Genomic DNA, 18,035 nt, shown 5'->3' with positions numbered 1-18,035 from the left:
AAGCTTTCAACACCGCTCTTGGCAGAGCTGCTTCCAACCAGCACCGGTGCCCTCCCCAACATCTGTCTACAAGTGGGCTTCTGTAGGGAGACATTTATTTTTAACCACATTGTTGTCTCCACTTACAGAGGAGAAGGAACAAACTGAATTGAAAAAAATCTGACCCTTGGGACTTGTGGCTGAAATATATTTTCTAATATGCGGAAGTTGCATGACAACTTTCTGGAGAGGCAGATCCCCAGAGACCTACTTAGAGAAATGATGGTGCTGGGGAAATCTGGGCTAGCTTCTCAAGGAGGTGTGGAGTGAAGTTCATTAGTGAGCAAGATTTGCATCACTCACGGCACATCCAGCTCTGGCAGATGGGCACCATGTGCTGAAAACCAATCAGTTTCCAAAAAGCAGCTCTGCACTTTCTTTTGGAGTTGGTTAGAAGCAAATATTGCAGAGGACGCATTCTGGGCAGATTGGGAGGTGGTTAAGGTTTGAGTGAGAACTTGGAACTTGGAGTATGTCAAACTCAGTGTGTTTGGGGGTCCTCCTTCTGGTAGGGGTTGGGGGCTCAGGAAGGAGTGGAAGGAGTGCCAGTTTGCTCCAGTCCTTCAACTGAGCCAGGGGTATAACCAACCCTCGGGCTTGCAATCTTGCATGAGGAACAAAGTCTTCAACAATTCATGCTACCGTTGTTAGACTTTTCAATTGTTGGAATATTTTACCTAATAAATAGTGTATTTTTATAACAGTTCTTTTATTTTTCTTTACTTATTTTTGCATAGAAAATTACTTTTGCCGGAGCTCATGCATAAATGATGTGTCCCATACATATTAGTGAGATAATGCATGTGAGTGCATTGGGCACCATCTCACAGACAGTAGGCGCTCAATAAATGGGAACTCCTCACACTGTTTATGCTTCCTGCATTTCACAGGAGGACCCTGGGGCAGAGGGAGGGACTGCCTTGCTCAAGGTCTGTGTTCAGCAGTAACTGGAATAGCCCAGGGTGCCCCGCCTCCTCTCCACTCTCCCCCACTCAGAGCATCTCAATGCCTGGGCCATGCTCTTCTTACACAATACAACTCATAACCCTTTAGGGAGCAGCTGGGGCTGGACTAGTTGGGAAAATGTGTTCTTGGCAGCATGGCCCAAGGTCCACTGATGTAACCAGTGTGTGCAGAGCCCAGACTCAGGGGCTTTGGGGAGGTAGAGGAAGGCATACATTCACTCACAGAAGAGCCTGTCCTCTAACCATGGAGGAGGGAGGCCACCCAGGTAAGAAACTGTGATTGGAGAGAAGGCAGCACTTCAGGTTGGCAGGAGGAGGGGAGGCAACAGTTCCCATTCACTGGGAGAGTGCACGAGCCAGACACAGTGTGTGTGCTCCTCCTGACCATCCAGCCCTCTGAGGCAGGTGTGTTATCCACTGTCGACCAAGACACCATAAACATTTAATTCTGGAGACAAGAAGAGATGTACCAGCCATTCATTCAGCATATGTTTATCAAGCTACATCTGTCTACTCAAATGTTCTCAGCACTGGGAATGCTATGGTGACTGCAAGAGGGAGTGTTCTTGTCTCAAAGAGCTTAGAGTCAAGTAGCAGAGACAGACAGACAGACAGGCACACACACACACACACACACACACACACACACACAACTAAACCTTGTGATACATGCTAAGAAGGAAAATAAGAGCATACACTGAAGGATAGTAGTAAGAAAGTGCTAATTATGTGTGGGGGAGGGGACTGGCTACAGAGACATCCTCTCTGAGGGAGTGACATTTAAGTGGAGACCTGAAGCAAGTAGGTGTTGATTGTGGGGAAAAGACAGAGGGAACAGCATGTGTAAGGGCCCTGAGGCAGGAAGGGCTTGGCCAGGGAGATGATTGAAAAGTCACCAGTCACTGTGGCTTTAACACAGGAGTGCAGGACAAAGTGGCATAAGGTGAGGCAGTAGCTGATCCCAGTGGGGCCCCATGGGCCACACTGAGGAGTTTGGCACTTTCCATTAATACAGTGGGAGGCCATTAGAGCGCTTCAGTGACGTGACCTGATTTCCATCTTACGAGGATGGCTCTAGCTGCCCTTAGAGAATGGATTGGGACGGGGGAAGGTGTAGGTAGGCTGTTACAGGTGATGGATGATGGAGTTGGTTAGAATGGTGTCAGTGAAGGTGGAGAGGACTGGATGGCTTTGAGATGTAATTTGAAGATGAAATCCACAAGACGGCAAGGAGAAGGCAGAGTGTTCAAGGAGAGGGAGAACGGGAGCCGGAAGGGAGAAGGCACCTCAGCTTCTGCTTAACCACTGAAGCCCATCTTGATCTGGTTGCCCTTGGTGTCTTATTACAGCAAAATGATGGACAGTTCACGGTGATCCAGCTGGTGGGGATGCTGAGGGGCATTGCCGCGGGCATGAAGTACCTGGCCGAGATGAACTACGTGCACCGGGATCTGGCTGCGAGGAACATTCTGGTCAACAGTAACCTGGTGTGCAAGGTGTCTGACTTTGGCCTTTCCCGCTACCTCCAAGATGACACCTCAGACCCCACCTACACCAGCTCCTTGGTGAGTCCTTCTGTGTCTTCTCGGGTCAAAGTACAACAGGGGTGAAACGTGGCTGCTCATGGCAGGGACCCATGACGGACCATACTGGGAGGGACTGGGACCAGAACTCATCTAACCACTGAGGGGAGTCAGGTGCTGGGCGGACCATTCATCCAGGAGAAATTACAGTAGCTGTTTGTCCAGGCAAGTGTTGGGCATAGGCTGTGAGAAAGGGTCGGTGTCTCCTCTGAAGCCATGCTGTTCCTGGCCCATGAAGAGGACATTTTGGAAAGGATGATTTGGGGGAATCCAAACATTTGGACAGTGACATTGGAGACAGCTGTCAGCAGGGAGTGGGCTGCAGTTGGGTTGAGCACTGTGATACCAGGTAGACTCCTGGCCCTCTTCTCTTTCCCTATCACTTCCAGAAAGCCTTAAGTACCATCTACATGATGAGTACTCTCAAATTTGTATTTCTTGCTCAGCCACCCTCTCTACAGCCAAGCAGCTTAATCATCTGTCCAGCTGCCTAGTTCACACAATTCCCTTTAGAACTTTCACAGGTCCAAAATAGAGCTCTTGATTTACTCTCCAATTTCCCCTCCCCCATCTCTTCAACTCAGTGGTTGCACCATTCAACTAACGACTGAAACCTAGGAATCAGTCTTGAGTTCTCTCTGTGCCTCCCCATCCGTGTCCAATCCCTCAGCTACTCCTATAGGTTTCTATAAAGTCTGTCCCTCTCTTCCCACCTCTGCTGTGCACCCACCCTGTTTCTAAGCACCATTCTCTTTCACCTGGCCTGTTACAGTAACTTCCTAGTTAGTCTCCCTGGTTTCCTTTTGTCTTCTTACATCTATTCCCCACAACATCCAAAGTGATTGATCTTCCTACTTAACTACCTACCTATATTCCTTAAGCTTGCAGAAGCAATACATAGTTATCATAATTATCATAAAAATCAAAACAAGACAGAGGAAAGGAAAGACTAACTCAGAACCTACAATTCCCTTGAAGCAAGGGTTGGTAAATTTTTCCTAAAGGGCCAATAGTAAATATTTTAGACTTTGCTGGCCAAGAGGCCAAATGAGTATATTATGCACATGATTATATAACCATTTAAAATGTAACCCTTTAAAAATGTATGAACACCACCCTTAGCCCATGGGCTGTAAGAAACCAGATGACCTGCCAGATTTGGTACTTAGGCCACAGTTTACCAAGCCCTGTCCTGAAGCATCAGTTTCAACATTTAGGTGTGCCTGCTTTCACACTTTTCTCTTTGTTCAAAAATTGGAAATTTTTTATTTTATAAAAATGGCATCATACTATGCCTATTTCTCTGTGTCTTGTGTGTCTCTTGGGGATTCTTACTACAGGTTGCTGCTTTGAAAGTCTGTAAACATTCACACTCCACTAGGGATGTACAGTGCCCATCTTCCAACATCCTCACCAGCATTGAAAGTAATCAATATTTAAAAATTTGCTAATCCAAAGGTGAAAAATGATACCTCATTTTGTTTTAATTTGCATTTTCAACTGACTGCTGGAGATATTACTGTCTTTTTGCACAGTTACTGGGATTCATGTTTCTTCTTTTGTTAATTATCTGTACATGTATTTACCTATTTTTCTATTGGGTTATTTTCTTGTTTCTTAGAAATTTATAGGAATTCTTTTTATGTTAGAGATGTTAACCCTTTTTCTGCCATATATGATACAATTAGTTTCTTCACCTTTTTCTGTACAAAAAAATACAATTCTTTTTTTTTATTCAAAAGAATACAATTGTCCTTTTGATATTGTTTATGATATCCTTTGGCTTGCAAAAGTGGTTCATATTCATTTAGTGAAAAATATCTATCTTTTCCTCTATTTATTGGATTATCTGGTTTATTCTAAAAGTTCTCAGGGTTATAAAATGCCTTTTGAAGGGGGTTGTCCCATATGTAAATAGTTAGTACACCTGAAATGTATTTATTTTTCCCAAGTTTTTAGTTTGAAAAATTTCAAGTGTACAGAGAACTTGATAGAATTTTGCAAAAGACAGCCATATTCTCACCACATAGATTCTAGAATTATTCTCTTGCTATGTTTGCTTTATTATATAACTATTTAATCCATCCCTCTGTCTATTCATCACTCCATCCTATTTTGTTGATGCTTTCCAGATAAGTTGCAGATATTAGTACACATCACCCCTAAACACTTCAGCATACACATCTTTAATAAGAGTTAAATATTCCTTTATAGTTCTTTCCTTCATTAAGGTAAAATTTGCATATAAAGAAGTGCACAAATCGTAAGCGTACACTTACAGAGTTTTAACAAATGCATGCAACTGTGTGACCCAAAATTCTATCAAGATAAAGAACACTGTCATCATACCAGGAAGTTCCCTCATGTCCCTCCCCTGTCCCACACCCAGAGGCACCCACTGTTCTGATTTTTTTTCTACCATAGGTTTGTTTTGCCTGTTCTTGAACTTCACATAAGTGGAATCAGGATGTTCTTTGCGTCTGGCCGCTTTCTCTTAGCATACTGTGTGTGAGATTCATTCCTATTGTTGTGTGCAGAAGTAGTTTGTTCTTATTTACTGTAGCATTCCATTGTTTATTTACCCATTCTCTTGTTGATAGACACGAGGGCTATTCTCAAATATGTTTCTGAATATGTGTTAGGACATATATTCTTACCCTGTTTTCATACAGGTGAATAGGTAATTATATTGAAGATGTTTTCCATATTTTATTGAATCACATGTCATCCTTGTCATATGTTAAGTTCCTTACATAAACTATGTTTTGATTCTCAAATCTACTCCATTGATCAACTTAAATTCTTATTCCCAACCATATTGTTCTAATTATAGTAACTTTATCAGAAGTTTTACTATATGATTACATGAATTTTAGCAAGAGTTTTACTGTTTGGATAAAGTAAGTTATTCTTCGTTCTTCTGTAAAAAAAAATTCTTGGCTCTTTTCAAATATCTTTTTTTTTTCCAATTTAAGATCACTTTATCTGGTTCCAAAACATGCAGTGATACATATACACTCACATATGGATTTTTTTTTTTTTTTTTTTTTCCCTTGCGTTATGCGGGCCTCTCACTGTTGTGGCCTCTCCCATTTGCGGAGCACAGGCTCCGGACGCGCAGGCTCAGTGGCCATGGCTCACGGGCCCAGCCGCTCCGCGGCATGTGGGATCTTCCCGAAACGGGGCACGAACCCGCGTCTCCTGCATCGGCAGGCGGACTCTCAAGCACTGCGCCACCAGGGAAGCCCAACATATGGATTTTGAATGCAATTCTACTCTACATTTGGAAGGAATAACATTTTAATGACCCTGAGTCACCTAAATTATAATGTGAGTCAAATATACAATCTCTATATGTCTTACATTGAAAGTTTCTTAAGTGAAATATTCCCCACATTACTTTCCTGCACACATTATTTAGATCATTTGCTGTGATTTTGTGTTTCTTCTAAATGATGCTTATAAACTAAACCTAACAGCTTTCAGGATCCTTCACATTTTATCATATTATTCTTCCATGTTTTGCCTTTTATTCAAAATAGAGAAAATTATCATGTTTGCTGATTAAACTATTGATATTTCTAAAAATGCAATTTATTCACATGAAAAATATTTATTGATCATCTGCTATGTACCAATCCTGGGCTACAAGCTAGAGGCACAATTAGGATTGAAAAGAGACAGCATTACTATTCTCACATTACTCACATTCGAATGAGGAAAAGGAAGATTAATCGGACACATACACAAATAAGTGCATAATTGCCAGTTGAGATAAGAGTCACTGTGTTCTGTGAGAGCATGAAGAAAATAATAAATAAGAAAAATAGCCTGACTAGATCTAGGGGAATTAAGGAGGGCTTCCCGAGGAGGAGATGGTGTTCCAACAGAGATTTGAAGAATAAGTCACCCAAATGAATGGGGCAGGTTAGAGCACTGAGAAACATAAGCAGCACATACAAAGGCTCTGTGTCAAGAGGGAAGGTGGAATTTTAGAGGAGCTGAGAGAGGACTCCTGTGCTTGGCATTTGGAGAAAGAAGGGAAAGTGACCAAGGAGGTCAGCAGTAGTTACATCGGGCAGGGCCTCCTAGATGCTTGTGATGGAATTTACCTCCTTAGAGCAATGAGGGCTCTGTGTGGGGTGGGGGTGGGTGGTGGGAGGGGTGTACACAGATGCACACACATGACCCAAAGGTGATGAATTTGCATTTTAGAAAAATAACCTGGTTTTTCTCTTACTTTTCCTTTCCAATATCTTCCCTCCCTTCTTTATACACAAAACAAACAAAAAAACTTTCTTGGCTTTCTTCCTTCTTTCTTTCATCCAAAAGTCATTTGGCAAGCCCACTCAAGGTAGATGTCCTGATCTAGAGAGGCAAGCCCTAGCAGGGTGAGGGGGCTGGAAGGCCAGCACTATTGGAAGATTAGCTATAGACAGGGATATTGAGAAATATATTGGAGACAATGGGACCTTTTGGTGAAGGAGCTACAAATATGGAAAGCATGAAAGCTAGAATGAATTATGTGATGTTGAATTGGAATTGGAGGTATCTGTGAGAACTTGTGGTTTTCAATATATAAGGAGATAGAGAAATAAATAAGAGCTGAGAGTGCCTGTACACAATGGTACCTGTGAAGCAAAAAGTACACCTGGCACTCATATCTTGGATTCTGTATTCTCTTCTATACTAAAAGCACCCAGGACTCATTAGAGAAATGGCCCCTTCCAGGGCCTGGGTAGAAGTATTAGATGAGTCCAGTACAACTTTATGTGCTAGAAAGTAAGAAGCTACTCAAAGAATGATGGGAATATGTCAAAAGTACACAATACTCAGCTTAAAGGGCTTCAATGTCTAAATATAGTATAAAATGAACCTCAAAATATATACTGATGGTAACAGATTATAACCTATTGAATAAGATAGTAACTATGGAGTCCACACTGATATGAATATGAATGAGTAAATAAGAGAAGATAAAGCTTTTCCCAATAGTGGAAAGAATGGTGTTATTAGAAAAATCACTATTTGGTGACCATAGGATTAATAGTTAAGAAACATGTTGATACATGGGGTGAAATGAGAGAGAATGGGGACTTTACATAGCCTCAAAGTATTTCCCCCAAAATATTAATAACAAAAAGGGAGAAAGTAAGTTTACAGAAAAGTCTGGTAATACCATCTGAATCAAAGATTAGAGTTCACACCACCAATAACAGACATTGTGTGCCACTGACAGTATGCAATGAAAGATCATAGCATTTCAAATACTCTGTTCAAAATGTATAACTTGGATCTTATCATGAGGAAAAATCAGACTAATTAAAATTGAGATACATTCTATTAAATGCCTAACCTATGATCTTAAAATTTCAAGGTCGTGAAAGTTAAGCAGACCGCCAACAGTTCCAGATTGAAGGGCATTAGAGAGGCATGATAAGCGGGTAATATTTACATATGATCCCTAAGAGGGCATTTCTGTGACAGTTGTTAAGAATTTGAATGGAGTATCTGGATGAGGAGTGTATAGGCATTCTTTGTAGTATTCTTGAAACTTTTCTAGACATTGAAACTGTCTCAGAATAAAATATTTTTTAAAAACATTTACCCTGGCTGAAGTGTAGAGGACAGATGGGGGAGGCAACAGTAGAAGCAAGATGTGTCAGGAGGCCATGGGCAGTGGAGTGAATGAAGCCCAGGGGGATCAGGGGAGAAATGTGGAAAAGACTTGAGAGTGGGTGATGCTTAGGGGTGAGGGTAACAGAGGTCCAAGGATGACACCTGGTATCTGAACTGTGTCTCTGGATGGATGATGGTGCCATTCCCTGAGAATGGGGATTCTGGAAAGGAACTGATTGGAGGAATAGAAGGATTGGGAGTAAATTGTGGGTTTAGTTTAAAATAGAGTCTCTCAAATTTTGGTGAGTATCAGGTTTACCTGGAGAGCTAATAAGGAAAACAGAGGAACAGACTCATGAAGTTGAATAGAGTCTGGGCCTTGGCATTTTCACCAAGATTTCCCAGATGATTCTGTTACAAAATTTGTAAGACACTTGTTTAGAATATTTTGACTTTTATGTGCTGGTAGGATATCTAAGTAGAGCTGCTGAATAGGCAGCTGGAAATCTGGGTTTGGAGCATGGAGGAGAAGTCCAAATGACGATGTGTATTTAGGAGTCATCAGCATAAAGACAAGAATCAAAACAGGGGGTGTAAATGCACTTGACTTGAAAGAGGTAGAGTGGGCAAAGGACCTCATTCTGAGCATGAAGAAGCCCAACATTGACCAATACAGATGTCTGTAAAGCAGGAAGCATGGATGTTCAACTGTCCCTTTCCTCCAGAGAGGCAATTACTAAGAATTTGCTGTAAATCCTACCCCCTCACTTTGCAGAGGAGGGATCGAGGCCCAGAGTGGTCAAATGAGTTACTCAGTCACATAGATTGTCAGTGTAGCTTTGGCCCTTCAGTTCAGGTTTCCAGACTCTGAGTCCAGTGCTCGGGACACAATGGCTTCCTCTCTGGCCCCACAGTGTGCCAGACTCCCTGCTCAATTTGGGTCATTTGTGATATCCCAGAAAGCCTATTTCTCTTTCTTTCTTTCCCATTTTCTTCCCAAAAATCCAGCAAAGGATTGTCATCTTTGCCAAATGGCTCTGCTGGCCTTTGGGCAATACACACAGAGGTCAGGCCATATTGCATTGCCCCCACCCCACCTTCAGGCAGAGGTGGGCAGGCTGTTAACTTTCATTTATCTATTGATTTCTTTTCAACTCTACTTCTTTACATTTTTTTTATGGTTACTCTAGGATTTATATATATAAACACAAATATAAATATAAATAGTGACTTTTTCTCTGTTTGCTTTCAAGATTTTCTCATTATCTTTGGTTTTTAGCTTGACTATGATGTGCCTGGTCATGCTTTTTTCCCCTAATTTATCTTGTTTGAGATCCTCTCAGCTTCTTAAATCTGTAAATTTATGTCTTTTACTATTATTGGGGAATTTTTCAGCCACAATTCTTCAAATATTATTTCCTGTCCCCTTTTCCCTCCTTCTAGGACTACAACTACTTATGTGTAAAACTTGTGAAATTGTCCCACAGGTTCCTGAGGCTCTGTTCATTACTTTCCCCATTTTTTTCCTTCTCCCTTTCTCAGATCTACCTTTAAATTCATTGATTCTTTCATTTGCTATCTCTATTCTTCTAAGAAAAGTCCCTCAAGAGACAATTTTTTTTGATATTGTATTTTTTAGCTCTATACTTTCTTATGAATCTTTCTTTTATACTTTCCAATTCTCAGCTGAGATGTCTTATTTTTTTTATTCATCATAAGCATATTTTTCTTTACCCCATTGATCATAGCCATAATAGCTGCTATTGTAAGTCTGGGTCATCCTGGGATTGGTATCTTTTTTCCAATGAAAATGGATCACATTTCTCTGTCTCTTTGTATGTCTAGTAGTTTTGGATTACATGTGTTGTGAGTGTTGTATATGTGATGTAGAGACTCTGAATTCTATTACACTGATCCAAAGAGTGTTGATCTTTTTGATTTAGCAGGAAATTAACATGTTATACTCAACCTGCAGACTCTGTCATGTCTGCAGTGGACAACAGCTCAGATTTCAGTTCCTGTGGTTTTCAATCTGTCTTATACTTGCATGCTTTAGGAGTCAGCCAGAGAACTGGCAGAAGTTTATACCCAGAATTTGGAATCCCATTTCCCTGGTTCTCTTGTGTCCAGGGATTCTTTCCCAACTCTCTAGCATCCCTGATTATCCAGGACTCCTTCACTTGGTTTCTCCAGCCAGAAAGATGGTAGGTTTTTCCACTAGAGTTTTAGCCATTGGGTGGACAGCTGCCCCCAGGGCAAAACTGCAAAAAGTAAAACTCACCTCATGCTGCTCAGTTTCTGCAACCTTCAGGTAGTTTTTCCTTTCTTTTCTTTCTTCTTTCCTTTTCTCTTCTCTTGTACTTTGTTGTTATTTGCTGGAGAGTCTGTTTGTTAGAAGCATACTCCTCCACACCAAAAGTGGAAACTTCAGCTTATCACCATAATCAGCAGGTCCATAAGACAGCCCTTAAGCCTGCCCTACTCCATCTTAAGTTCCATATTCATGCAGTTCTTTCAAGATCTTTTAAACATAGTCACCTTCTAATACATCTTGTTTCACTTTATAGGTGGAAACCTCAGTCGTAGCTATTAAATTTTTCTAGTTTTTCCTACTAGGCCCTCAGTCTTCATCTCTTATTCTGTCTTAATTCTCCAACATGCTTCCCCCAGGTCTTCCTTCTCTATTTTAAATTGCTATTTGTAGCCCCAAGAGCATTTCCTTCCCATCAGGCTCCTGGAATAATGAACAGATAGAATTTGCTCCTTTGTGCTTTTCTATGACTGTAATAAACCCACTAAAATAAGGAGGAGTTTTGAACTGCTCCTAACATTCCAGAGAGACAGATCAGTGAGCTGGGCTGGGCTCTTAATACCTGTACAATTTATATAACTTTCTTTTTGGCAGGTGTATTTCTTAATACTGTTATGGGTGTTCAAAATAACATCTCTACGTGTCTTAGGCTGCTCAGGCTGCTCTAACAAAATATCATATGCTAGGTGGCTTAAATAACAGACACTTATTTCTCACAGTTCTGGAGAAACTGGAGGCTGGGAAGTCCAAGATCAATGTGCTGGCAAATTTAGTTCCTGGTTGGAGCCATCTTACTTGCTTGCAGATGGTCGCCTTCTTGTTGGGTGCTCACACGGCAGAGAGAGATAGAGACAGAGAGAGAGGCAGAGACAGAAACAGAGAGAGCAACAGCTCTGGTCCCTTTTCCTCTTCCTTTAAAGACACTAATCCCATCACGGGGGCCCCACCCTCATGACCTCCTCTAAACCCAATTACCTCCCAAAAGGCCCAACCTCCAAACTGGGGGTTAGGGCTTCAACATATGAATTTTGAAAGGACACACTCATTCAATCCATAACACCATGCTTGTGTTAAAGACCAGTGCTCAGTGTTTGACGTCACAGGTAACATTCTGGTTATTACTGGTCCTGTCTCCTGTTACCAAGGGGAAAAAAAGGCACACATATCAGGGAAAGTGCCACATCTTTGTTTAACTCTGCATTTGGGGCTCACATACACATTCACAAAACTGACCTTAGCCCTTTCTCAGCTCACACTGGTGGAGAGAGACCCAACAGGGTCCCACAAACCCTCTCTGCATGGCAGCTTTCTGCTGGTTAAGTCAAAAGCTCTGCTCCAGCATGCCTTGCTTTCTTTTCTGATCAGTAGGAAGAGGCCCCATCCGGTCCCTTTGTGAGCAAAATCTTTGCTTCTTCGTATTCAGCCAGGTTCCTTCTGCTAAAGTAGTGTTAACTTTCCCATCCTTCAAAGCCCCAGGCTGTCTCTCTGAGAAGTCTCTGGCCTTGCCCATGCCTTCCCTCAACGCTGCTCCCGGCAGACCTCCTTATTTTATCCTGAAGTGCACTCTGTCTTCAAGGTGCCTCTGATCTCCCCCAGCCCCTTTCCCTTTGCTCCTCCTGACTCTCAGCCCTCCTGTCTCAATCCCCGGCTCCTCCCATACCCGGTGTTTTTGCGCTTCTGAGGCTCCCTTCCTTCCAAGCCTGCCAGTGCCTCCCTCCTCTGCTTTCTCTGTTCTAATGTCTGCTGATATTCTCTTCCCAATCTGTCCCCCTCTGGGGAACCTCAAATAGAGCTGCTTCTTGGGCATCTGCCCCTCCTGGCGGGAAGCAGAAGCCATTTTCTCAGGTGATTCACCAGCCGCTCCTTTTCTTGCCTTGATCTCCGTGCCTGCCCAGCTCTCCCTCACATACTGCCCTCACTTCCCTCAATGACTGCCTGGACTGGCTCCGGGACAACTCAGCTGGTCCTTCCTCTAGAAGCTGCCCCATCTGCATTAGACCATTTTTGAGCTGCCCCAGGGGCACTGGACACGGAGGGTCCACCATCCCCATGGGACAAGGGTCAGGCTGTCCTGCAGGGACATCTCTGCGAGCACCTGTCCCACTGGCTCGTCCTGAACCTGCCAGGGAAACCAGGTCTGCCCCGCATGTGCTCTACAGAGGCCCTTGTTCCCCTGTGATGAATTTCAGTCACCCTGTCACCATGGAGGCAGGACCCTGTCTCATCCTCCCCCATTATTCCCATGAATTATTGTCTCAGCTGCAGCCTCCAATCTCACCATGTTTCTGGGAGGGAGCATCCATTCTAGCCATGATCGATTCCCTGCTGAAGTCTCCAGGGCCTTTCCCTTCACAAAAAAATTGACCTTTATTCCATGATATTATGCTGCCCATGTCTTCAGCAATGTGGGCTGGGAAGGTGGCAAAAGATCCCTTCTAGAACTCTCTCCCACTCTGGGGTAGCAAAATAGTTCTATGGTAGGAAGATGCAGGATTTAGTTTCAAACTATGCTCTATAAATTTGGCCTTTGGTCTCCTCATCCATAAGATGGGATTTGAAAGAATTGTCAGATTCATATGACCCCCTGTGATAAACTGGAAACAACCCCTAATGTAGGTCCTGCCCTGGTCGCCGCGTCTGTGATTATTGTGGGTGCTGCCACCAGTGCATCCTGGGCTCTCAGAATCCATACCCCACAGCGACAGACACCCAGGTATACATTTTCAAGGCCAACTGGTAAAAAAGATTGTGACTTTCCGTCTTCCTACTCACTCCAAAACAGAAAACAACAAAGCAGAGAGCTTCCAGAAGCCCAGGATATTCTGTGAATATTTTGATATTCACAAAGGAGAACAGGGCCCTCGTGACAGGATCCCCGTGGAAGAATTTTGAAGAAGACTTCTCAGGAGAGAAGAGGGGAAAAGACAGTTAAGATTACTGTGTCTAGGAAATTCCCTGGTGGTCCAGTGGTTAAGACTCGGCACTTTCACTGCAGTGGGTTGGGTTTGATCCCTGGACCAGGGAACTAAGATCCCACAAACTGCAAGGCATGGCCAAAAAAAAAAAAAAAAAAAAAAGATTATTGTGTCCGTTGAGACCCGTGGTTCTCACACTTCCCTGTGCCCCAGGATCCCATGGAGCGCTAGGCAAGTGGAGGTTTCTGGGCCCTGACCCCAGAGTTTCTGATCAGTAGGTCTAAGTTGGGGCCCAGGAATATGCATTTCATATAAGAACCCAGATGATGCTGATACCACTAGTGCTGGACTGCACTTTTAGCATGACTGCATTGCAACTATTTTAGGGAGCATAAATTCACTCACAAACCTGCGTTGCAAGAAAGGTCAGTTATTTTTCAAAAATCAAAGTAAATCTGACACTGAGTCCCCATCCTGTCAGACTAGAAAGGAAAATGTATTTTCAGGCATCCTGGAGCATTTCCTCTCTCCCTAAGCCCGAGGGATTATGCAGGTCCTGGGGCCACATTGGGACACCATGTCTTTGCAGGGACTAGAGCCCCTCGGCCTCTGTCCCAGCATCACCTGTGTCTGATGAGGCGGGGAGGGCACAGCGCCCATAGGTGTCCCCACCACAGAGCCCCAAACCAGCATCTGTCTCCAGGTCTTGGAACCTCCATCTGACCCTGCCACTTAGCTCCCCCAATAACCCGTTTCTCAGAATCTGAATCCCCGTCCTGCCCCATTCATCAGCTCTTTTGGAAAAAGAAAAAAAAAAAAAAGCAAAGTTGATTAAATCAGCCCTGAAGATCCCGGGGTTGGTTTTTGAGGAACTGGGGACATACTGATGATCACCCTCAGTCTTGAGATTCTTCAGTGCCATAGCACCAAACACACGTGAATTAACACCTCAGTCATTTTCATTGACATGGTTACCAGTGAAGTGGCTGCCCAGTATACTGGAGTTCAACTCAGAGAGGGTATCTGGCACTGTGTTTGTCTACCCTCCATCTTCTATACGTAAATAAGGGCTTAAGGAAGGAAGGTCGTCCAGGGTGCCAGAGGGGCTCACCCATGTTTGGGATGGAGAATCTTTTTTCTCCAGGAACTTTTACTTGGGTAACTCAAAGAGGGGATCCACCGAGAAAAGACCAAGAGAGTCAAAGCCTCAGCCTTAGGGGCCCTCCCCCTTCCCCGTGCCAGGTCCTGAGCCCGACCTGCACAGGAGAAGTGGGTGCCCCAGTCTGAGACCCCCTTTGCTTTGACACGTCTCGGAGGAGTGGCCGACCTGCATCCCTGTTCCCTGAACCAGCTGGGGACCGAGGGCAGAGCGGGGAGTGTAACCATCTCCCCGTCCAGGCTGCCCAGACTTTCTGTTCCACAAGGAGCCAGCAATGCTGTCCCTAGCCCTTGTGGGTGACAGATGGTTAGGAGGACTCTGTGATGAAGGTAGGAAGCCTCTGTGAACTTTCTTTAAAGCCTGTGGTGAGTGGCTCCCACCAGCATCACACACGTGGCATGCACGGGCATACACACAGGTACAGTGCAGTACACACACGTGGATACCCAAGCACAGAGACGGACAGAGAAACACACAGGAACCCGGGACTACCTTGAGACAGGCACGTGCCCTCCCAGTTTCTGTGGGGCGAGGGCTAGGCTCTTCCTTTCCTTACCACTGAGAAGTGAGTTTGACTGCTAGAGCACTGGTTTTTTGTTTTGTTTCGTTTTGTTTTTCTTATAATGTACTTAATGCTTAAAAGGTGCAAAGAAAGCAGAACATTATCTGAGATAGATAATCCTTCCTGCAAGCCTTTGGGAAAAAGCCCCCTCTGTCTGCACTTTGCAGAAGTCGCTGCTGAGAAGGTTCATCCCTCTGCCTGATGGTTGGGCTCAGGCTAGGAACTTGGTCCTTCCAAGTGAGAAAGATTTGCTGGCTTTCTGTCCAGTGACCCCAGGCCCAGTTTCACTTCTCCCCACCATTCTTGGCGGTTTTTACGTTTAAATCATACTCTTCTCCCGGTCTGATCCCTGGCTTCCCTCAGGAGGCCGTTTTCAAATTTCTCACTCTTCTTTCGGTCACTGAGCTAGGGTGACAGATTCTCTCTTGGGTGGATGGGAAAGTGCAGAGGAGTGAAGATCAGCAAGGAAAAGAGGGGAGCCCCTTTAACTGCAGCCAGAATAAAACCGAGGCCCAGTCCCCCGGAAATTCTCCCCCAGCATTAATTAAGCTGAGGGCGCAATCATTCAAATTCCACTCCGGTCACCCCGCTCTGCCACTCACATCACTCCTCTTCAGGCATCCCTGCCCTCCCCTTCCAACGATATCTCTCCCCGGATCACTTTGTCACCAGATGCTCAGTTAAGGATATCAAGCCCTGACTGAAATGCCCTTTTGAAAAAGGCTCAGCATAATTATGATTAGTAAGGCCAGTGTATTATTAGCATGAGTGGGATCGGATGGGATTTCAGAGCCTGAGCTAGCTCGTAGCCTGGTGACTGGCGCAAGATCATGGTCAGGTTTCCCGGCCAGCACATCTCTCTGCTCTGAGTGTGGTGTGTGGGGTCAGCCAGGCAAAGCCCTCCTCCCTGTGTGCCTGTCATCATGCAGGAGGGGCCGGCCACCTGCAGGAACCTGCAGGAGCATGCAGGTGCATGCAATGCCTCTACCAGCCATTCTCAGCCAACGCATATTTATTAAGCACCTACTGTGTGCAAAGCCCAGCAATGAACAAAACAGACGCTTCCTGAGCTCCTTGAAGTTCCTTCCTAGCAAAAAAGATGGACATTAAACAGCTGACGCAATTAACTATGTAATTACAATTGTTAGGTGCTATAATTACAATTGTTAGGTGCCATGGAGAAGCATATATCAAGCACGTATTGCATACCCTGAGGAAGGGACATCTGGACCAAAACTCAGAGGTGTTCATTAGGGCAAGAGTGCAGCCAGGAGCCCATGGGAAGAGTCCCAGAGCTGGAGGCAGACTCTGCTTCCTCAGCAAGGACAGGGCGTGGAGGAGAGGAGGGTGCTGGGGACACTTGTGCACAAGCACAGATCGGGGAGAAGCAGCTGCCCAGTGGAAAAGGTTTTCAAAAGGGATGTTGCAGGAAATGGTGAGTAGAGATGAGTCAGGATCATGGGGTAGGACTGTGTGAGCAGCCCACGTGGGCTCACAGTAGCTTTGCTCCAAGCTGTGAACTCCGAGGGTGGGGCGGGGTGGGGGGTGGTTGGCCAGGGGAGGTAGGAAAAGAGGAAGAACCGGAAATGAGACCCTGACCCAGGTCCTCAGGGAATAGGCCTGGGAGCCCCGTGCAGAAATGGAGGCTTGAACTGTGAGGGTACCTGGATTGAAGCACACCCAGCAGATGGCGGTGAGATTTTACCTTCTCAGCTGAGGTCCCAAAGAGTCAGTCAAGAAGTCAGTGAACCAATCAATCAAGGATCATTGATTCCTTGCAAGACCTCTGCTAGAGAAGGTCGTTATTTAATATGTTGATTGGCAGTAGTATCTGTAAATCACTCACTAAGATTTAAGCTTACTTACCTGATTGGGTGCTTAGTAAATAAAAGTTTGGAGCCATGGCTTAGAGAAAAGAGAGATGGCTTTCAGCTGAGATGAGAGAAGGGGGTGGAGTAGATTCTCAGATGAATTGGAGGTGAACTAGGCAGGAAAACTGGGCACATTAAAGGTACTCAGTAACCGTTTATAGGATGGATAGGTGGAAGGATGGATGGATGGGTAAATGAATAAGGTTATAAGGGATCAGAGGCTGAGGGTTTTCCAGAAAGAGGTAACATCAAAATGGAAGAGGTCAGAAAGTAGTGTGCTTGCTGCTGCACTCCCAGCTTGTAAACAGGCTCATCTGGCTGGTTTTGGGAAGAGGGTGTGCAGGCCAATAAAATCAAGGCGTGCTAGCCCTTGAAGGGCCCTGTTATCGGTTGCATCGTGTTCCCCCCAAAAAAGTTACTTGAAGTTCTAACCCCTGTATCTGTGAGTGTGACCTTATTTGGAAATAGGGTCTTTGCAGATATAATTCAGGTTAAGATGAGGTGGATTAAGGTGGGCCCTAAATCCAATTACTGGTGTCCTTTTAAGAAGGAGATCCTGGAGTCTGCAAATGTCCCTCTAGTTCTGAGGGCTTCCCCTGCATCATTAGAGAAGTTGGTACCGGGGGGTAGAGGTGCTCATCCCCTGCACTTAGCTTAATAGGGCCTTCAAGACCTGATAGGGCTTGACCTGTGAGCCCTGCACAGGGCCGAGCCTCTTCACGAAAAGAGGCCTCTGGGTCTAGCAAATCTCTAGAAGGCAAGGTGTTTATCCAAGAAAGCGACACCAGGCCCTTCAACCCAGCCCTCCGAGAGCACACGGAAACAAAAGCGATTTTTTAAAGACCCCAGTAGCTCAAAACCGCTGAGCATATTACACCTCCTCTGGGAAAGCTGAATTTAAAAATCTGAAGGCAGCCAAGAAAGTCTCTTCCAGTGTAGTTTACAGATCCAGAGGTAAAAGAGTCAGAGTGTAAGCAAGAGACAAAGAGAGCAGAGTGAGGAAGGGAAAGG

General features: G+C 44.5%; 1 protein-coding gene across 1 annotated transcript in view; it reads left to right on the top strand.

Moving 5' to 3' along the window:
- EPHB1 (EPH receptor B1) overlaps positions 1-18,035 on the top strand; it is a 433,422-nt gene that overhangs the window by 382,814 nt on the left and 32,573 nt on the right. Inside the window, exon 12 of the mRNA XM_007457544.1 lies at positions 2,354-2,569. Within this exon, the coding sequence (XP_007457606.1) occupies positions 2,354-2,569 (216 nt within the window). The remainder of the gene's footprint in view (positions 1-2,353; positions 2,570-18,035) is intronic.

The sequence above is a fragment of the Lipotes vexillifer genome, unplaced genomic scaffold (genome assembly GCF_000442215.2).
Source record: "Lipotes vexillifer unplaced genomic scaffold, Lipotes_vexillifer_v1.1 scaffold86, whole genome shotgun sequence".
In the NCBI taxonomy this organism is placed as follows: Eukaryota; Metazoa; Chordata; class Mammalia; order Artiodactyla; family Lipotidae; genus Lipotes; species Lipotes vexillifer.
This window is presented reverse-complemented; position numbering and strand designations above follow the sequence as displayed.